The 19,285-nt window shown below is 36.4% G+C and overlaps 1 protein-coding gene across 10 annotated transcripts in view; it reads left to right on the top strand.

The window, feature by feature from the left end:
* Positions 1-19,285, top strand: part of NBEA (neurobeachin) — a 646,246-nt gene that overhangs the window by 384,365 nt on the left and 242,596 nt on the right. For all 10 annotated transcript variants that reach the window (XM_043891765.1, XM_043891767.1, XM_043891768.1 and 7 more), the window contains one exon: positions 13,639-13,763. In XM_043891765.1, the coding sequence (XP_043747700.1) occupies positions 13,639-13,763 (125 nt within the window). The remainder of the gene's footprint in view (positions 1-13,638; positions 13,764-19,285) is intronic.

Below are 19,285 nucleotides of genomic sequence, written 5' to 3'. Positions count from 1 at the left end.
TTCCAAAAAACATCTACTTTTACTTTATTGACTACACCAAAGCCTTTGACTGTGTGGCCACAGCAAACTGTGGAAAATTCTTAAAGAGATTGGAATACCAGACCACCTTTCCTGCCTCCTGAGAAGTCTGTATGCAGGTTAAGAAGCAACAGTTAGAACTGGACATGGAACAACAGACGGGTTCCAAATCAGGAAAGGAGTATGTCAAGGCTGTATATTGTCACCCTGCTTATTTAACTTATATCCAGAGTAAACCATGGGGAATGCCAGGCTGGAGGAAGCATAAGCTGGAGTCAAGATTGCCGGGAGAAATATCAATAATCTCAGATATGCAGATGACACCACCCTTATGGCAGAAAGTGAAGAAGAACTAAAGAGCTTCTTGATGAAAGTGAAAGAGGATGGTGAAAAAGTTGTCTTAAAACTCAACATTCAGAAAACTAAGATCATGGCATCCAGTCCCATCACTTCATGGCAACTAGATGGGGAAACAATGGAAACAGTGAGAGACTTTATTTTCTCAGGCTCCAAAATACTACAGATGGTGATTGCAACCATGAAATTAAAAGACACTTTCTCCTTGTAAGAAAAGCTATGACCAATCTAGACAGCATATTAAAAAGCAGAGATATTACTTTACCAACAAAGGTCAGCCTAGTTAAAGGTATGGTTTTTCCAATAGTAATGTATGGATGTGAGAGTTGGACCATAAAGAAAGCTGGGCGCTAAAGAATTGATGCTTTTGAACTGTGGTGTTGGAGAAGACTCTTGAGAGTCCCTTGGGCTGAAAGGGATCAAACCAGTCCATCCTAAAGGAGATCAGTCCTGAACATTCATTGGAAGGACTGATGCTGAAGCTGAAACTCCAATACTTTGGCCACTTAATGCAAAGAACTGACTCATTGGAAAAGACCCTGATGCTGGGAAAGATTGAAGGGGGGAGGAGAAGTGGACGACAGAGGATGAGATGGTTGGCTGGCATCACCAACACGATGGACATGAATTTGAGTAGGCTCTGGGAGTTGATGATGGACAGGGAAGCCTGGAGTGCTACAGTCCATGGGGTCGCAAAGAGTCGGACACAACTGAGCGACTGAAATGAACCCCTTTTCTGATCTCACCAGGCGACCTCATTGGTAAAGGTAACCCTTACAAGAAAGGAGTTAATAAGACTCCAATGGGGAGGCCCTTCCTCTTCACCTCTTGGTTACAGAAAGCTCAAGAACCAGCTCTACCTCTCTGCTAGATACTCGATGCCTGTATTTGTTCCTCTTCCTCTAGTGGAGATTCAGAATTTACAAACATTGCAGATAAGTGTTTTGTAAGGATTGAGCCCAGTTTCTTGTACTCCGCACCTAAAGTAGCTATTCTCGTGTCTTCCAAAAGTATATAGAACCTGACCAGATGCTTATGGGCTTATTTTTCTCATCTGATTTTCACATGGAAAACTATGCCTTAAAGACTCAAAACCACTGTATTCCTTACAATACCAAAAAAAACAGGCTCACAAGGAGCGTTGGTGCACCCGAAAAGCAAAAGGATCACCTAAACATTTTTGTCCTCGAAAAAACTGCTTTCCCTGAAGAAAGCAAAATGCAAATTAGAGAGTCAAATAAAACATACAGTACTCAATTAGGAAACTTTTCATTCAACAATAAATAAAAAAGAAATATAAACCATCAGATATGATTAATTACTTTAAGGACAGAATGATATTTTCTTGAATGATTTGTTCTGCCCTTTACCAAATAAGACATCTGTCTACCTTCAAATTTGCAGTATAAATATATCTCTTAAAATTACTGGGCAACATTACTGTGGCTTTTCAAAGGTCACCTTGAATAAACTAAGGGTTTTCTTGTGCAGTGTATTTTATGCTGAAAGGTTTTGCTTTTCATGCACTAGGACTAAGATTATACTGTTATACTATAACCAAATGATACTACCTTTTTCTTTTTTTGGTTAAAAAGTGTAAATTAGAAGCAAACATGATGAAAAGAAGTTCAACAGATTGTCACTGCAGTAAACAATACAAGGGAAATGGACGGGAGGGGGTAGCATAAGCTACCCATGGAACCATCCTGAAGCGTAGCAACATTAAGAGAAAGTTAGACTTAACTCTGACTAAAGTAAGAAACCTGTAATGGAAACAAAATTTTAAGCAAAAAGTTTACTTTCCTACCCACTTTCTTCTTCATGCCTTTAAGGTGTTTGATTTGGCTGCTAACAAAACTTTTCTCATTATTAAGTATGGCTTGTGCAATCTACATGTGTGTGCATGCTCAGCTGCACAGTTGTGTCTGACTCTACAACCCCATGGACTGTAGCCTGCCAGACTCCTCTGTCCGTGGAATTTTCCAGGCAAGAAGACTGAAGCAGGTTGCCATTTCCTACTCCAGGTGATCTTCCCGACCAGGTTAATGACATTCACTTTCTTTTTTTTTTTTTTTTCATTTAAAGCTTTATTAAATTTAATTGGAAGTCTGGTTTAATTCATATACATTCATCAATCACTGTCTCCCTCTCTGTGAATCCAAAATGTTTCAGAGAGTGTCTCAAAAATCATCATTCACAATAACTACTCCCCACTGGTATGCATGGGAACAAATGACATGGACAGACATTGCAATGCATCCCCCGTGATGTATTTGGAATAGTATCTTTCCTTCCAGGTTCAGTAATGCAGGGAGAGGGAACAAACTAGCCTGACTTGAAAACCCTGGACCAAAGTCTAGGATTTGGCTTTGTAAACTGACTTTACAGTGTCAGGATGTGAGGGTACACTTTTCAGAGACAGGAAGAATGCATTTTTCAGAAGCATCACCAATCACTTTGTCATTTAAATCACCAAATATAATACACAGCCTCACGTCAGAGAGGATGTAAAAATGTCAGAGAAATGAAACTTTGGGAGAAGTGCTTAGTAGTACATAGGAGGGTCAGAACACTACTAACAGCTAGACATATGTCAAATTTATCTATGTTGATTTATACTTTAGAGTGTATGTATGTACATATGCATAACATTGATGTAATATAGGTCACTAGGAATTGACTCAGTGGCACACCAGACATCTTAAATAAAAGGTTGATGGTTTTTCTTAGGGAGGAGGACTAAGTGCCAATAAATACAGAATTTGTTTTTCCAACATACTTTGTAATCATATTTCATTGGCATACTCATGCTTGTGTACTGGCACATCCATTCATATGGTAAATTGTTTCCCCCATTTTTATTAAAGAGAATATCTCATCTCTTTCCTTTTTAACACTTAGCAAAAAAAACTATAAATTTATTTACATTATAAAATGGACTGAAAGCTGCACAAAGATAGGAATCATGTCTTTATATTCATCCATGGAGAAGGAAATGACAACCCACTCCAGTATTCTTGCCTAGAGAATCCCATGGACAGAGGAGCCTGGTGGGCTACAGTCTGTGGGGTCGCACAGAGTCGGACACAACTGAAGCAACTTAGCATGCATGCATGCATTGGAGAAAGAAATGGCAACCCACTCCATTATTCTTGCCTGGAGAATTCCAGGGACAGGGGAGCCTGGTGCGCTGCCATCTATGGGATTGCACAGAATTGGACACAACTAAAGCAACTTAGCAGCAGCAGCAGCATGCATGTCTAGTACTTGACTTAGGCCTGGCTCACAGGTGTTTAATAAATATCTGTTGGACTAAATGAATGCCCTTACAGAATAGACAAAGCGCATTCTATGTACTTCTCAAGTATCATTTTTCATTTAGAATAATTAGTTCTGGTTATACAGAAGCAGTAAACAGCTGTGCTGATGCTTTCAGAGTAATATCCTCAAGATAGTTCATTTCTTGGTTGCTCTCTCTACTGTTAGAGGCAGTGTGGTGTGAGCTAGGAAGTCAGCTGGAGTGAGGACAGATACTTCTGCCACCTACTGGTTGCTTAATCTTGGGCGCGCCATTCAGCTTCCTGCACCTCCATTTCTTCATCTGTAAAGTGAGCTCACTTATCTCAAAGGGAGTTTATGGAGAGTAAATGACTTACTACATACACTACTTAGAAAAGTACCTGGAATACCATAATCTCTCAGTAAATACTGGCCCTTCTGTAAGTAGTATTATTCTAGGAATTTCCTCAGTTCTGGAGTTAGATTATACTACAGTGACATAGGACCTTCAATAGGGAATCTCTGCAAATTTGAAGTCACTCATGGATGGAAAATGATGGAGACTCCACATCAGTGCTTGTTTTCTTGTTGGCTACAACAAAGGGAGGGGAACACAATGAATTCTCACTGACTCTTAAAACTTTTGTCTGGAAGTGACTCACATCTGACATTTTATTTCCAAAACAGATGGTGAAATGCCATCTACAGTGTGTTTGGAGGAGGAGAGGATAACAATTTTTACCTATTAGTCTGTTAGCATTTGTGTTTTTGGTCGATCTTGACAGAATTAGGTCATGCCCAGAAATCTTGAGCTCAACTGATCACCACCAGTTCTCTAGCCAAGCCCAAATTCAGTTCTGATTGTATTTTGTGTGTATGTTTAGCAAAATATTCTTTTGTTCCTTTTACTCTTTTGTCTGCTCCACGGGATAGTTTTCGTTATCAAATATCAAGTAACCAATTAATTGTTCAATTATGCCTTACCAGGTAAATTCATTTTTCCTTCTAGCTTATGAAGGTGATTGATTCCTGGCCAGGGTTGGGGAGTGGGGAGGGGGGATATCCTTTTTAAGAAAATTGAGTGCATTCTAATAAGTCTAAAATGTAACTATCAAAAATTTCCTGGAGAAAAATGATGATTCCTGAACCCTATTTGTGCTAAAATAACACCAAAGTCCAATTAGTGAATAGTTACACTGATAGTAACACTAATTATCATAATACAACCTAACTGGGAATCTTCCCTTCGTTAATTACTGGCTCTGTACCTCCTCTTTTCTGGCAATTATGTACTATACTTGTAAAATCACAATCATGAATAAAATGTATATATAATGCTCAGTGTTTCTACAAGTCAGTCTTGAAAGGCAAAACAAAGCTATAAGGACAAAAATAAATAAATATTGGGAAATAGTACGTATTATAGCACATTCATCCTCCCAGCTGACATCATTAGAGGTGTCACGCGTGAGATCATAGCTGCTATAAACTTGCACATACAAGTGAAATGTCAGTGCAGCGTGACTGCCTGTGCAGCCATGAGAGAGCTGGCAGAGGGTCCTCTGTGTGACCGCCTGATGCTCTCCAAGAGCAGGAAGCCTGAATGAGCGCTCCTTCAGGAAAAGAAGTGCTTGTTGACCTTGTGTGAGGTATTAAAAGAGTCTCTTAGAGTACTCAAAATTTAGTGACCTAAATAGGTACATCACAGAGTAAAAATTTTTGATGGTGCTTGGAAATTATTAATCACATCTAGGGTTAAAACTTATTGAAAACTTAGAGTAGTTTTAAAGTTAAAAATTTTTCAATTAATTATGTTTTAATTCAAAATTAAAAATTTTTAATTAAAATTTTAAAAATTAGAGTAGTCTCTATTATCTTTTTTCCTGGAATAGTTCACATGTTACAGAAGAATATAGCTAAATGCATATGTTGGAATATTAAATAAGAGGTGTGGTAGAGGAGTGATTTAGTTAAAGGTTCAGTAATACATATTCAATTTCAGTGGGAAAGCAGGGTGAATAGCATGTGAGTGAGAATAAAAGGAAAGGAATATATCTTATGCATATTAAGTTGCTATACTATATCTCCAACACCAAGAACATTGCCTAATACAGGATAAGTACTCAGTAAATATATTTTTGAATGAAAACATTGAAGAAAGGAGAGAACGAAATAAGTGAATATCCATTTTATTGGATGATACTGTTTACTCAGAGTTGAAAGCACAACTCTCAATACCTGTCTTGTACTCACTATCTTTAAATGATAAACAGAAAAACAAGCATGATTCAAAAGAAACAGAACTTCAGAGTTTTTAAAAGAGTCTGTTCAAATATTGAAAACCCTGCAAATGATCAAAGACTGGACTCTTAGTAATATCAAGATAATTTCCACATAGAAAATAGGGAAAATACCAGAAGAACAAATGAGAGAACAAATAACTAAATTTTCTCAATTCCCACTTCCCTCAAAAAAAAAAACAATAGATTTTAGATTTTAGAAATTACAGATGAAAATGTTTTTATTATTATAGTCTATTCAGATCCTCTGACCATTTTTCAATCAGGTTGTTTGGTGTTTTTGTTGTTGTTTTGTGTTTTACAAGTTCATGATACATTTTGGATATTAACCTCTCATCAGATATAGATATATGGTTCCCTAATATTTTTTCTGATTTGATAGGCTGCCTTTTCATTTTACTGATTTTTTTCTATGCAGAAACTTTTTAGTTTGATTTAGTTCCACTTGTTTGTTTTTTTTATTGCCTTTGCTTTTGATGTGTGCTAAGTCACTTCAGTCATATCCTACTCTTTCTGACCCTATGAACTGCGGCCCTCCAGTCTCCCCTGTCTGCGAGGATTCTCTAGGCAAGAATACTGGAGTGGGTTGCCTTGTCTTTCTACAGGGGATCTCCCTGACCCAGGGATCAAACCCATGTCTCTTATGTCTTCTACACTGGCAGGCAGGTTCTTTACGACTAGTGCCACCAGGGGATCTTTTGATATCAAATTCAAAAACTCATTGCCAAGACAAATGTCAAGGAGCTTACTGCCTGTGTTTCCTTCTAAGAGTTTTATGGTTTCAGGTCTTACATTTTAAAGCCTTTGACTCATTTTTAGTTAATTTTCATGTATCATGTAAGATTGGTCCAGTTCTATTCTTTTGCATGTGGCTGTTCAGTTTTCCCAACACCATTTTTCGAAGAGACTGTCCTTTCTCCATTGTGTACTCTTGGCTCCTTGGCCATAAATTAACTGAGAAAATAAATATGTCGATTTATTTCTGGGCTCTCTATTCTGTTTCATTAAGTTGTGTGTCTGTTTTTATGTCAATATCATACTGTCTTGGTTCGTATAGCTTTGTAATATAGTTTGAAGTCAAGAAGCATCATGCCTCCAGCTTTGCTATCTCTCTCTCTCAGGATTGCTTTGTTTATTTGGGCCATTTGTGGCTCCATACAAATCTTAAGATTCTATATTCTATTTCTGTGAAAAATAACATTGGAATTTTGGTGGAGATTGCATTGAATCTGTAGATTGCTTTGGATAATATGAACATTTCAACAGAATCAATTCTTTGAATCTGTGAGCATGGAATATAATTCCTTTTTTTTTTTTTCTACTTCAATTTCTTTCTTCAGTGTCTTTGTTTTCATCATACAGGTCTTTAACCTCTTTGGTTAATTTTATTCCTAGGTATTCTTTTTGACATAGTTGTGAATGAGGTTTTTCTTAATTTCTCTTTCTGATAGTTCATTAGCTATAGTCATTTTTAACATATGTCTTTGTATAGCTTTTTAGTGTTGCTCTAATTACGTTGCTCAATAATTCAGTTCAGTTCAGTTGGTCCCTCAGTTGTGTCCAACTCTTTGCAACACCATGGACCACAGCACCCCAGGCCTCCCTGTTCATCACCAGTGCCTGGAGTCTACTCAAACTCATTTCCATTGAGTCAGTGACGCCTTCCAATCATCTCATCCTCTGCTGTCCCCTTCTCCTCCAACCTTCAATCTTTCCCAGCATCAGGGTCTTTTCAAATGAGTCAGCTCTTCACATCAGGTGGCCAAAATATTGGAGTTTCAGCTTCAACATCAGTCCTTCCAATGAACACACAGGACTGATCTCCTTTAGGATGGACTTGTTGGATCTCTTTACACTCCAAGAGACTCTTGTCTTCTTCAACACCACAGTTCCAAAGCATCAGTGTTTCAGCACTCAGCTTTCTTTATAGTCCAACTCTCACATCCATACATGACTACTGGAAAAACCATAGCCTTGACCAGATGGACCTTTGTTGGTAAAGTAATGTCTCTGCTTTTTAATATGCTGTCTAGGTTGGTCATAACTCTCCTTCCAAGGAGTAAGTGTCTTAATTTCATGACTGCAGTCACCATCTGCAGTGATTTTGGAGCCCAAGAAAATAAAGTCTGTAACTGTTTCCATTGTTTCCCCATCTAGTTGCCATGAAGTGGTGGGACCAGATGCTGTGATCTTAGTTTTCTGAATGTTGAGTTTTAAGCCAACTTTTTCACTCTCCTCTTTCACTCTCATCAAGAGGCTCTTTAGTGCTTCTTCACTTTCTGCCATAAGGGTGGTGTCATCTGCATTTCTGAGGTTATTGATATTTCTCCCAGCAATCTTGATTCCAGCTTGTACTTCCTCCAGCCCAGTGTTTCTCATGATGTACTCTGCATATAAGTTAAATAAGCGGGGTGACAATATATAGCCTTGACATACTCCTTTTCCTATTTGGAACCAGTCTGTTGTTCCATGTCCAGTTCTAACTGTTGCTTCCTGACCTGCATACAAATTTCTCAAGAGTTGGGTCAGGTGGTCTGGTATTCCCATCTCTTGAGGAATTTTCCACAGTTTATTGTGATCCACACAGTCAAAGGCTTTGGCATAGTCAATAAAGCAGGAATAGATATTTTTTTTGGAACTCTCTTGCTTTTTCGATGATCCAGTGGATGTTGGCAATTTGATCTTTGGTTCCTCTGCCCTTTCTAAAACCAGCTTGACTTGAACATCTGGAAGTTCACGGTTCACGTATTGCTGAAGCCCGGCTTGGAGAATTTTGAGCATTACTTTACTATCGTGTGAGATGAGTGCAATTGTGTGGTAATTTGAACATTCTTTGGCATTGCCTTTCTTTGGGATTGGAATGAAAACTGACCTTTTCCAGTCCTGTGGCCACTGCTGAGTTTTCCATATTTGCTGGCATATTGAGTGCAACCCTTTCACAGCATCATCTTTTAGGATTTGAAATAGCTTAACTGGAATTAGATCACCTCCACTACCTTTGTTCATAGTGATGCTTCTAAGGTCCACTTGACTTCACATTCCAGGATGTCTGGCTCTAGGTGAGTGATGACACCATTGTGATTATCTGGGTTGTGAAGATCTTTTTTGTACAGTTTTCATGTGTATTCTTGCCACCTCTTCTTAATATCTTCTGTGTCTGTTAGGTCCATACCATTTCCCTCCTTTATTGAGCCCATCTTTGCATGAAATGTTCTCTTGGTATCTCTAATTTTCTTAAAGAGATCTCTAGTCTTTCCCATTGTATTGTTTTCCTCTCTTTCTTTGCATTGATCACTGAGGAAGGCTTTCTTATCTCTCCTTGGTATTCTTTGGAACTCTCCATTCAAATGGGAATATCTTTCCTTTTCTCCTTTGCTTTTCGCTTCCCTTCTTTTCACAGATATTTGTAAGGCCTCCTCAGAAAGCCTTTTTTTTTTTTGCATTTCTTTTTCTTGAGGATGGTCTTGATCCCTGTCTCTTGTATAATGTCACAAACCTCCATCCATAGCTCAATAATTAGCTTGCTCTAATTATTACATTCTATGTACATAGCTCATCTCAGTCTACTGGTGGTGTCATTTTACAAGTCCAAGTGAAGTACAGAAATTTTTCCATCTGTGTGTGTGTGTGTGTGCACACTCCAGGCTCCTCTGTCCGTGGAACTCTCCAGTCAAGAATACTGGAGTTGGTTGCCGTTTCCTTCAGGATATTTCCTGATTCAGGGGTGAAACTCACGTTCTTTGTGTCTCCTGCTTTGGGAGGCAGGTTCTTTACCAGCTGAGCTATCGGTGAAACCCTTACATCACTTTACCCTCCCTCATTTATATTTGTTTTAAACATTACCTCTGTACACAATTCAGGCACAACACTGCCACATCAGGCAGTGTTGTAATTTTTGCTTCAACAACAAAATTGTGTTGTCAATTTTGAGAACACTAGAGGAAAAGTAAAGCCTGTTCTTGCTTCCCTTGTGTTTATGATTGCCATTCGCCATTCTTTTAGACTAGTTCTGAGGCTGACAAATTCTTTTTCATTGTCTGAAAATATTTTCATTTCTTTTTTTTCCTAAAGCGTATTTTCACTGTTTGTAGGATTCTGGGTTGACAGTTCTTTTAGCACATAGCAAAAATTTTACACTTCCCCTGACCACCATAGCTTTGAATTTGAAATACGCTGTCATTTTAATTGCTTTACCTCTATAGGTGAGATGTCATTTTTCTCTGGCTGCCTTTTACATTTTCCTATGTCCTTATTTTTCAGAACTTTAATTACAGCATGTCTTAGCATATATTTCTTTGGGTTTACTGTTTCTTTGGGTTTATTATGGTCACTCAGCTTCCTAAATCTGTACACATTTATGTTGTGTTTTTCTTTTTTCAAATTTAGGAAGTATTCAGCCGTTATTTCTTCAGACTCTATTTCAGTCCTGCTTTCTTTCTCATCTCCTTCCAGGACTCCAATAACCCAAATGTTAGATGTTGTAATCCATAAATCTCTGAGGCTCTGTTCAATTTTTTTCAGTCTCTTTACTCTCTACTGTTCAGATTGGTTGATTTCTATTGTTCTGTTTTCTGGTTAACTAATTTTTTTTTTCTTCTGTCCCCTTCATTCTTCTGTTAAACCCATCTACTAAGGTTTTTATTTTGTTTGCTTTATTTAATAGTTCTTATATTTCCATTTAGTACCTCTTTACATCATCTGTTTTATTTATTTATTTTGCTGGAACTGTTTGCTGAGTCTTTCTCTATTTTTTTCTTTCAAGTATGTTCATAATTGCTCACTGAAGCCTAGCCTTTTTCATCATGGCTGGTTTAAAATCCTTGTCAGGAAATTCTAATATCCTTGTCATCTCAGCATTGGCATCTATTAATGATCTTTGTATATTCCATTTGAGATCTTCCAGATTCATGGTATAACAAGTAATTCAAAATTGAAATATGTTTTAAATTATTATTTTCTGAGATAATTTTATCTCATTTAACTCTTCTATTTTAGTTGACTTTCTCTTACATTGCTCCACCTGGGCAGGTGGGGAGAACAGCCTCTTCACTACCAGGTGGAGATAGCAATCTAGGTTCCCCACTTCCCTTCCATTGACATCTAGGGAGTGGGCAACTCTTCATTACTGCTTCCCAGGGGTGGGAGTTCCAGCTCCCCACATGGTGTCCACTATTGGGGGGTGGCCTCATTGCTTTCCGTTAGTAGTAGGAGTCCTGACTCTACTGTGCCTCCTTCTGATACCATCCCATAGGAAAGAGAGAAGGATGCCTCATTCCTGTCCACAGGGGAAGGCGATGCAGGCTCTCCACAGGTTTTCCACTGACTCCTTTGGCGGGGAGGGGACCTGGTCAGCAACCAGCAGAGATGAGAGTCCTGGCTCCTATTTCACTTTCTCTGATATCACCACCCCTGTGTGGATGTGAGGCCGCCCCATTAGACCATCATGAGGTTTCAGATTTACACTCCACACTCATCCTTTGCTAGTGTGTGTCTGTGGGGGGCGTAGCTTCTCTGTGGTGTTTGACTGGAGTACAGTAATTGTCTTGAAGTTTCCTGTCTTCCTAGGATACCCTTTTCTTCATCTTTCTGCTAGAGAAACATGCTTTTATGGGGCTTTTCCTTTTTTTTTTTTTTTTTTGTCTGTACCTGTTGTCCTGTTTGGATTGCTAGCTTCTTTGCCTCCAAATCTAGGGTATCTGAGACAAAAAAATAAAATAGGGAGGAACTCACCACTTTGTCTCAGGCCCTGTGGTCCTTAACCTGTCCGCCTTCCATGCTCCATTCAGTTTTGTTATGTTTGTTTTGTATATGTGTATCATCCAATTTATTTTTAAGTTATATTGGCAAAAACATCAGATATCAGGTTTCTGCTTGTGAAATTGGTTACTTAAATTTAACATACTTTTAAGGAAAATCATTATAGCAAGTGGTCTTCCTCAAACTATTAGAATTAGTTTGTGTTTGTAGGGATAGAAATTATCCTGTTTTAAATTAATGACAGAGGTACACTATTTGTAACAATTAATCAACAGGTAATCATTATTTTGACAGAAAAAATTATATCTCTAGAAAAACAAGTATATTAAAATATACCTCAAATGATTATAATTTTAATGTTTTTATGTATCCCTTATATTGATATGTCCTTTTACAATTAAGTTATGGAAAAAATTAAATAGCCATAAAATGTAAAATTTTTGTTCTCAATGACTATAATTTTCTGCAGATTTTCAAAGTAACAAAAATTGTTTTAAATTAATTCATTGAATGCTTATTAAAAACATAGTATGTGCCAGACATTGTGCTAGAGAGATAATCATGAGCAAATTGTATAGTTTCTGCCTTAATCAAGCACAGTGTTCTCCTATAATAAAATATCAAAAAAAAAACTGAAATTGAACCTTCTGTGAAAGCATTTTATATGTTTTTATGAATGGTGATGCTCAGGAAAGTCAGAATGTTGATATTATCTTTTGAGTATATGTCTCCAAGTACTATATAGAGAGAAACAGAGTTTTCAAATAGCAGCATTTATCACTAATGTTTACAAAACTAAATTGAACTTAAAAGTGATATCATAAATTGTTCCATCAATATACAACAAATATATTTCAGTTGTTTTCTCTAATATCACGTAGATTTTTAATATTGGTTTAAAGTGTAACATAGTTTAGACAGTGTTATCCAATGATGGCCAAGATTGTTGATGGTTTATATTAGCTGAAAGCTATAAAATCATCCAGCGACTCTGTGAGCATTAGAATAATAATTTACCAAGACAATTACCACATACTGGAATTTTTTGCAGCTCTAATTCAGTATTATTAATAATGGATAAAATTGCACTTTTCTCAGGTTGCTGTGGGCAGTAGGGAATTATTTCAATGAATATTTCAGCACATTATTTTAATCATTGTTCCACCAAATCCAAGTGGGCAATATTTTATAGTTCTTAATTCAGTTACTGAGAAACCATGGTCATTAAATTGCAAACTATTTGTAGTGGGGTCTATCCTGTGATTTACAAGCCTTGTTAAAAACAGTGTAAAAGAATGCAAACTGTGCCATTAATACTTGTAATTTGATGCTGCATTTATTCTAAACTCCCAGTGATTAATGTTTTTAGTAGAAGAAGGAACATTGTAAGGAAAGCAGACCTGAATGTTATAATGCCTAAAATATGAGAATGTTACTATTTTAAGTTTGTTCATTTGCAGAGGAAACATAAGTATACAAATGCAGTTGTAAAACAGAAATAGCTCAAAAGTTACCTTAATTTTCCAATAAGACTAGAGAAATAAAGATTTAATTGTATTCATTATTAAGAATTAAATTTACCATAATATGTAATATATAATGCCTTTCACGTTCTTGATGGGTTCAGTGTGTGAAAGTCGCTCAGTCATGTCCAACTCCTTGCAGCCCCATGGACTATACAGTCCATGGAACTCTCCAGGCCAGAATACTGGAGTGGATAACCTTTTGCTTCTCCAGGGAATCTTCCCAACCCAGGGATTGAACCCAGGTCTCCAGATAATATTTAATCCTAATAAAAAGAAAGTGTGCAAAGCTTTTAAATTTCATTGTGTAAACAGTCTGTTAATTCATATAACTTGAAAAAGTGTATTTCCAGTTATATATCATTATTAATAAACATTCTTGTTTTTCATGTTCCCATTCTTAGCCAATTGCATGATTTCTGGCGTTTGGATTATTGGGAAGATGATCTTCGTCGAAGGAGAAGGTTTGTCCGTAATGCATTTGGCTCCACTCACGCTGAAGCGTTGCTCAAAGCTGCGATTGAGTACGGTGAGTTCTGGTGCCTCTTACGCAGGAATGCTCCTCCTTGTGAGGTGACTCTCTGTGGTTGACAGTTCTTTTTTCTTTCAGTACCTTTTCAGGTTCTCCATGTCATAAGTCAAAAATGTTCTACTTTAGTCTACTTTATTGTGCAGCATCATTTAGGTTACACTTAATTAACCCAGTATTTCTCCCACTTGATGTATGTTAGACTCTTCAGCTTCTTTGTAATAGATTAGAAGACTTTGCATAATTGGTTATTACCCACCATCCTTCTCACACAGCCTAAAACAAGAGTAAAGTCACTTTCCTTTTCAGCATGTTTCAAATTTTGGTCTTTCAGATTTTTTCACTTAAAAGAATTTACTATAGTAACTGTGTATTCAAATATATATTTTTGTGTATAATTTGTGTGGGTATGTATACATATGTACACTGTGTGAGTATACATGAAATATATATGCAAACATGTGTACTGTTATTTATATACGCATATACCTGCACATACTTGAGTATTTAACTGAAATAAATATCTTGTTAATAATCTTACTACATGGCATTCTCTATTTTAACCCTATTCTATTCTATCATTTTCAGTCTAATAAAATAAATCAAGCCTCTGTATGCCTGTGTAAGTTCACAATCCTCCAACTGCAAATAAAGTTTGAAAAATACCATACTATATTAAAGATAGCATGAGCTATCACACCACAGTAGAACTGCACCCTAAATTGTCCTCTATAAAATGTGCAATAGATAGTAAATATCAAAAATTTTTTTGTAATTTAATCAAAATGCTGCTACTTTAGATTTCTGTCCACCAAAAAGTGTACATAGGGCTATTCTGTCTGTGCACCTAATTTTAAATAGTCTAAGAAATTTAAGTTTGATTGATCATATCGCAAATTTTATAAACATGCCCTCATAAAATACCATAATTGAATACTGTCCATATATTTTTGTTATTAACTACTTTTATTCTCACAGTCACTTGATTTTGTTTTTATTTTTTTATTTGAGAGTAATAAGTGAGCCATGGGGCTTCCCAGGTGGCTCAGTGGTAAAGAGGAGGATTCTGCCCCTGGTTCAGGAAGATCCCCTGGAGTGGGAGATGGCAACTCACTCCAGTATTCTTGCCTGGAAAATCCCATGGCCAGAGAAGCCTGGTGGGCTACAGTTTGTGGGGTCACAAAAGAGTTGAACATTACTTAGTGACAAAACAACACCAACATACGATAGTGAGCCATGTGTTTTAAAATTTACCATAATAATATGTAGCAGAGGATGCCATTCATGTTCTGATAGATTAAATAGAGAAAATATGTAACCTTAATAGAAAGAAAATGTACACAGCTTTGAAAATTTACTGTATAAATAGTCTGTGAATTGATATAATTTACCAAGGATCACAACAAAAATAAATATGTGAGGATTCCAGGCTCCTCTGTCCATGGAATTCTCCAGGCAAGAATAGTGGAGTGGGTAGCCATTCCCTTCTCCAGGGGACCTTCCTGACTCAGAGATTGAACCCCAGTCTCCTGGACTGCAGGCAGATTCTTTACAGTCTGAGTCACCAGGTAAGCCCCAAAACTATTATACCTAAAATAATACTATACAGTAAAAGTAACTACAGGAGAGACAGTGCTAAAATATATATATACATACATACATATATATATATATATATATATATATATATATATAAAATAGTTGACTTGTACTGTAGGTGATTTCTTTAATCAACTCAAAAAAAAAAATCACCTGAGGATTCTGATACCTAAGGATTTAACACCAACTTAAAATGAGTTGTTACCTTTATGTCCTACAAAAGAAATTCTTAAAAATATCTACTTAAAGTGGCATGCTTTATAATATGAACTTAAAATTTTTAAAACTTCCATTTTATATACATCCATTTAGGCATTTTCATCAATTCATGTTGAATTCATCTCATTTGAAATTAGAAACATCTAAAAACAATTTGTATTAGAGGTTGGGCTGGCGTGATATTATTAGTGACACTGAGTTGCCAATACCACATTTGTATAGGATTCACTTTATACCACATTTGTCATTTTACAGGTTGCTTGTAGAAAGGGTGTTAGAAAAATATTTCTTTTGCTTCTCTATAAAAATGGATGCCTTATTGAGTATATTCAATTTGTAAAATGTCTCTTTTGCTAAACCAGTGTCAAACCTTATCAGAAACAAACTTATTGTTTTATTAACATCTTTTTAAGATTGACTGTCATGTATTTTAGTAATATAGTAACCATTATTAATGTATCTAAACTAAAATATAAAATTCTGATTTTTAAATAGGTGAAAGATATAGGTGATAGTAAACATCTGTGTAGTATAAATGTGTCTTAAAATATATAGTGATTTATGAGGGCTTCCCAGGTGGTGCTAGTTGTAAAGAACCTCCTGGCCAATGCAGGAGACATAAGAGACGCAGGTTCGATCCCTGGGACAGGGAATCTCCTGGAGGAGGGCCTGGCAACCTACTCCAGTGTTCTTGCCTGGAGAATCCCATGGACAGAGGAGCCTGGTGGGCTACAGCCCATAGTGTCGCAGAGAGTCAGACGTGACTGAAGCATAACACAGTTGTTGATGAATTTTGAATAGTAGATCATTGGCAATATTCAGAACCTGTTATCCCTCCTGAGTTGGATTCTTTGATAAAAGGAAAGTAGGGTATGTTTTTATTTTATGCATATTTAGAACAAAGACCACATGTATGCCGTAAAGCACTCAGGACATCTACATGGTACCCAGGCCAGGTTTACTTTGGGGCCATTCCTGGAGTTAAGGTAGAGTGCGCTATACTGTGGTCAGTCGCTTCAGTCATGTCCAACTCTTTGTGACCCCATGGACTGTAGCGCACCAGGCTCTCTGTCCATGGCTTTCTCCAGGCATTGAATTCGTGGGATCTTCCCAACCCAGGGATTGAACCCATGGTTCCTGCATTTCCTGCATTGCAGGCAGACTCTTTTACCGCTGAGCCACCTGGGAAGCCCCTAGGATGGATAATACAAGACAAAAAAGAACTCAAACAATTCTACTTCCAGAAACAGTTCTAGAACACTCCTCTTCAGCTTCACATCAGAGGACTTCAGGAAGTGGGTAGAAGGTAGGGAGTAAGGTGAAGTGTGGAGGATGTGAAGAGGTGAGTGAAAAGTTCTCCCTGGAGTGATCTGTACCTAGAAGTAGAAAGAGGAATTACAGATGGCCAGGAACATAGTCCTGTATCTTCTCCCAAACACTTTTGTGCCTTCTAACCTATGTATAAAGTATTTCTTCAGAAGAAATAGGAAGTAAATGTCAGTAATTATTACAAAGCACTTCATTCAGTGAAAATAGATGTTGAAAGACTTAATTGAAAACATATTTTGTATATTTTAGAGAAAGCTTTTGTATTCACATTTTCCCAGAACATTCATAAAAGCTAACAAAACTCAGACCATCATCTGGCCATTCTGCCTGCCATTAAACATTTAAATGTGTTTTAAGTACCTAAAAGTCTGGCAGTGTGTAGACTAACATCCAAATGATTTAATGTTTTGGTTTGTGTAGACATAGATGAAGGGTATAAATATAGTACAAACCTACGAATTTTGAGAGAGCTTCTAGAACTAGTTGAAATTCAATTATTTCTTCTTCTGTATTAAATAATTGCAGTATTTCAAATTGTGTCTTGAAAGTTAAACATTAAATGCACAGAGAAACTGCTATAATCTATAGTCAGTTTTGTTTTGTTTTTTTTCTGTTCATCTACATTGTGGCAACAAAATTATTTTAGGAACAAAAGAATATTTTATGACTGGAATGTTAAGTATGGCTAGAAGTATTTGAATCAGTGATCTAAGTTTTTAGAATGTTAACCAAGTTGTACAAGCTGAAAGAATAACCTAAAATTATTTAAACAGGGAATATTTACATGGCCATCAAAGCAGTCCCTGAGATTGATCACTGGTCATGTCTCTCTGTTCATGTTGTACACTATGTTTCAAGAATGTGAGCCTATATTAATATAATAGAAGTGAAACTGAATTTGCAGAGCTAATGTTTTAATAAATATGTTTTGAATCACTAGAGTTTTCCTTCAACTCAGACATTTTAGATTAAATTATAGTTAAACTTTCGTGTGCTGGGCAGAAACAGTTGCAATTTAAATTTCCTGACATTATTTTTAGGTAATTTATTTGGAGCCACAAAACAAATACATTAGCAATACTTTCTTTTAAATGAACAAATAATCAGAATTGGATATATTTTCAAAGAGACATAAAGGAGAATTATTTCATATTTACTTTGAAAAGTGTTCTCTTCCATTTCATTATTAAAACTTTTGGTTGACCTTTTTCAGTTGGAAAACATCCTTAGCACTGATGGAGTTTTTCATGCTTCTTAGTAATACTAATGAGTTGAATAATTTATGAGGTTGTCATGTGCAAAAGATTTGGTGTGATTTGATATACTTCCAGCCTCTGGTGTTGGAATGTGATTAATAAAAACCTAGAGGCATGTAATTTTTTTCCTGGTGTTTAATGTTCTAATTTCATATGTATTCAATGTGCTATTTCAGTATTTTCTAATACTAAAATCTCATTCAAGTGCAAATTTAATTGATTACCAGGAATTTTGCAGACCATAGCAATGGAACAATATAAGGAAAATATTTTAAACTATAAATTCATCTTTTGATCTGCTAGACTTTCTTCATCAGGGCAAATTAGCTAGTAAGCAAATGATTGAAATAGGAGTGTTCTATGTATTGCTTGTATATTAAAATAAAACCTAAACTAGACAGATTCTGGCACTGAAAGATTATGCTGTCAAAAAATAGCTAAAATCTTAATAAGTTTGGTTGTCTTGTTGACTGTCAGTTATCATTTTGGACTCTGTTTCCCTTCCATGAAATTATAGTGGAACAATGTTTCATCAAAGCTTAAGATCTCAGACTCCCCCATGTCTGTGATCAAAGACGTCATCCTAAATAGGTCTGATCAGGCATCGCAGAGGAGGGCAGGCTGCTTTAGCCAGAGGAAAAAAAAACATGGAGCAAAGATGACAAAGTTAATCAGTCATTTCCTTGGCAATAAATAATAAGATATGCTGAGAACTGCAAATGAGAACATCCTTAGGCTCCTCAGAGATGTGTCTGCTTAACACCTGGTTTATCCAAGCTTGTGAAGCCATCATGATATGACCTTGATGAATAAAAAGCAGCTCTGTAATAAATCTGGAATTAAATTAGTTTTGATGGTATATGCATGACTATTGTAAAGTGCAACTTGCAGTCATCAAGAAACAAGAAAAGCACTGAGAATAAAAAAAAAAATACTAATGCAGCCACATACGGTTGTTGAGGCAGGAACTTCAAATTATCTGACTTCATTTTTTTTTTTTCTGACTTCAATTTTTGAGGAGTTTACACTTAGAATAGTTGGAAAAGATTATTTGAGTCTTTAACCTAGTGGACTCGATTGTTTGTACCATATTGTCTCTAGCAGACACCTTATAATTGT

This window comes from Cervus elaphus, chromosome 30 (genome assembly GCF_910594005.1).
Source record: "Cervus elaphus chromosome 30, mCerEla1.1, whole genome shotgun sequence".
In the NCBI taxonomy this organism is placed as follows: domain Eukaryota; kingdom Metazoa; phylum Chordata; class Mammalia; order Artiodactyla; family Cervidae; genus Cervus; species Cervus elaphus.
Note: the sequence above shows the minus strand (reverse complement) of the source record. Positions and strands in the feature narration are given on the sequence as shown.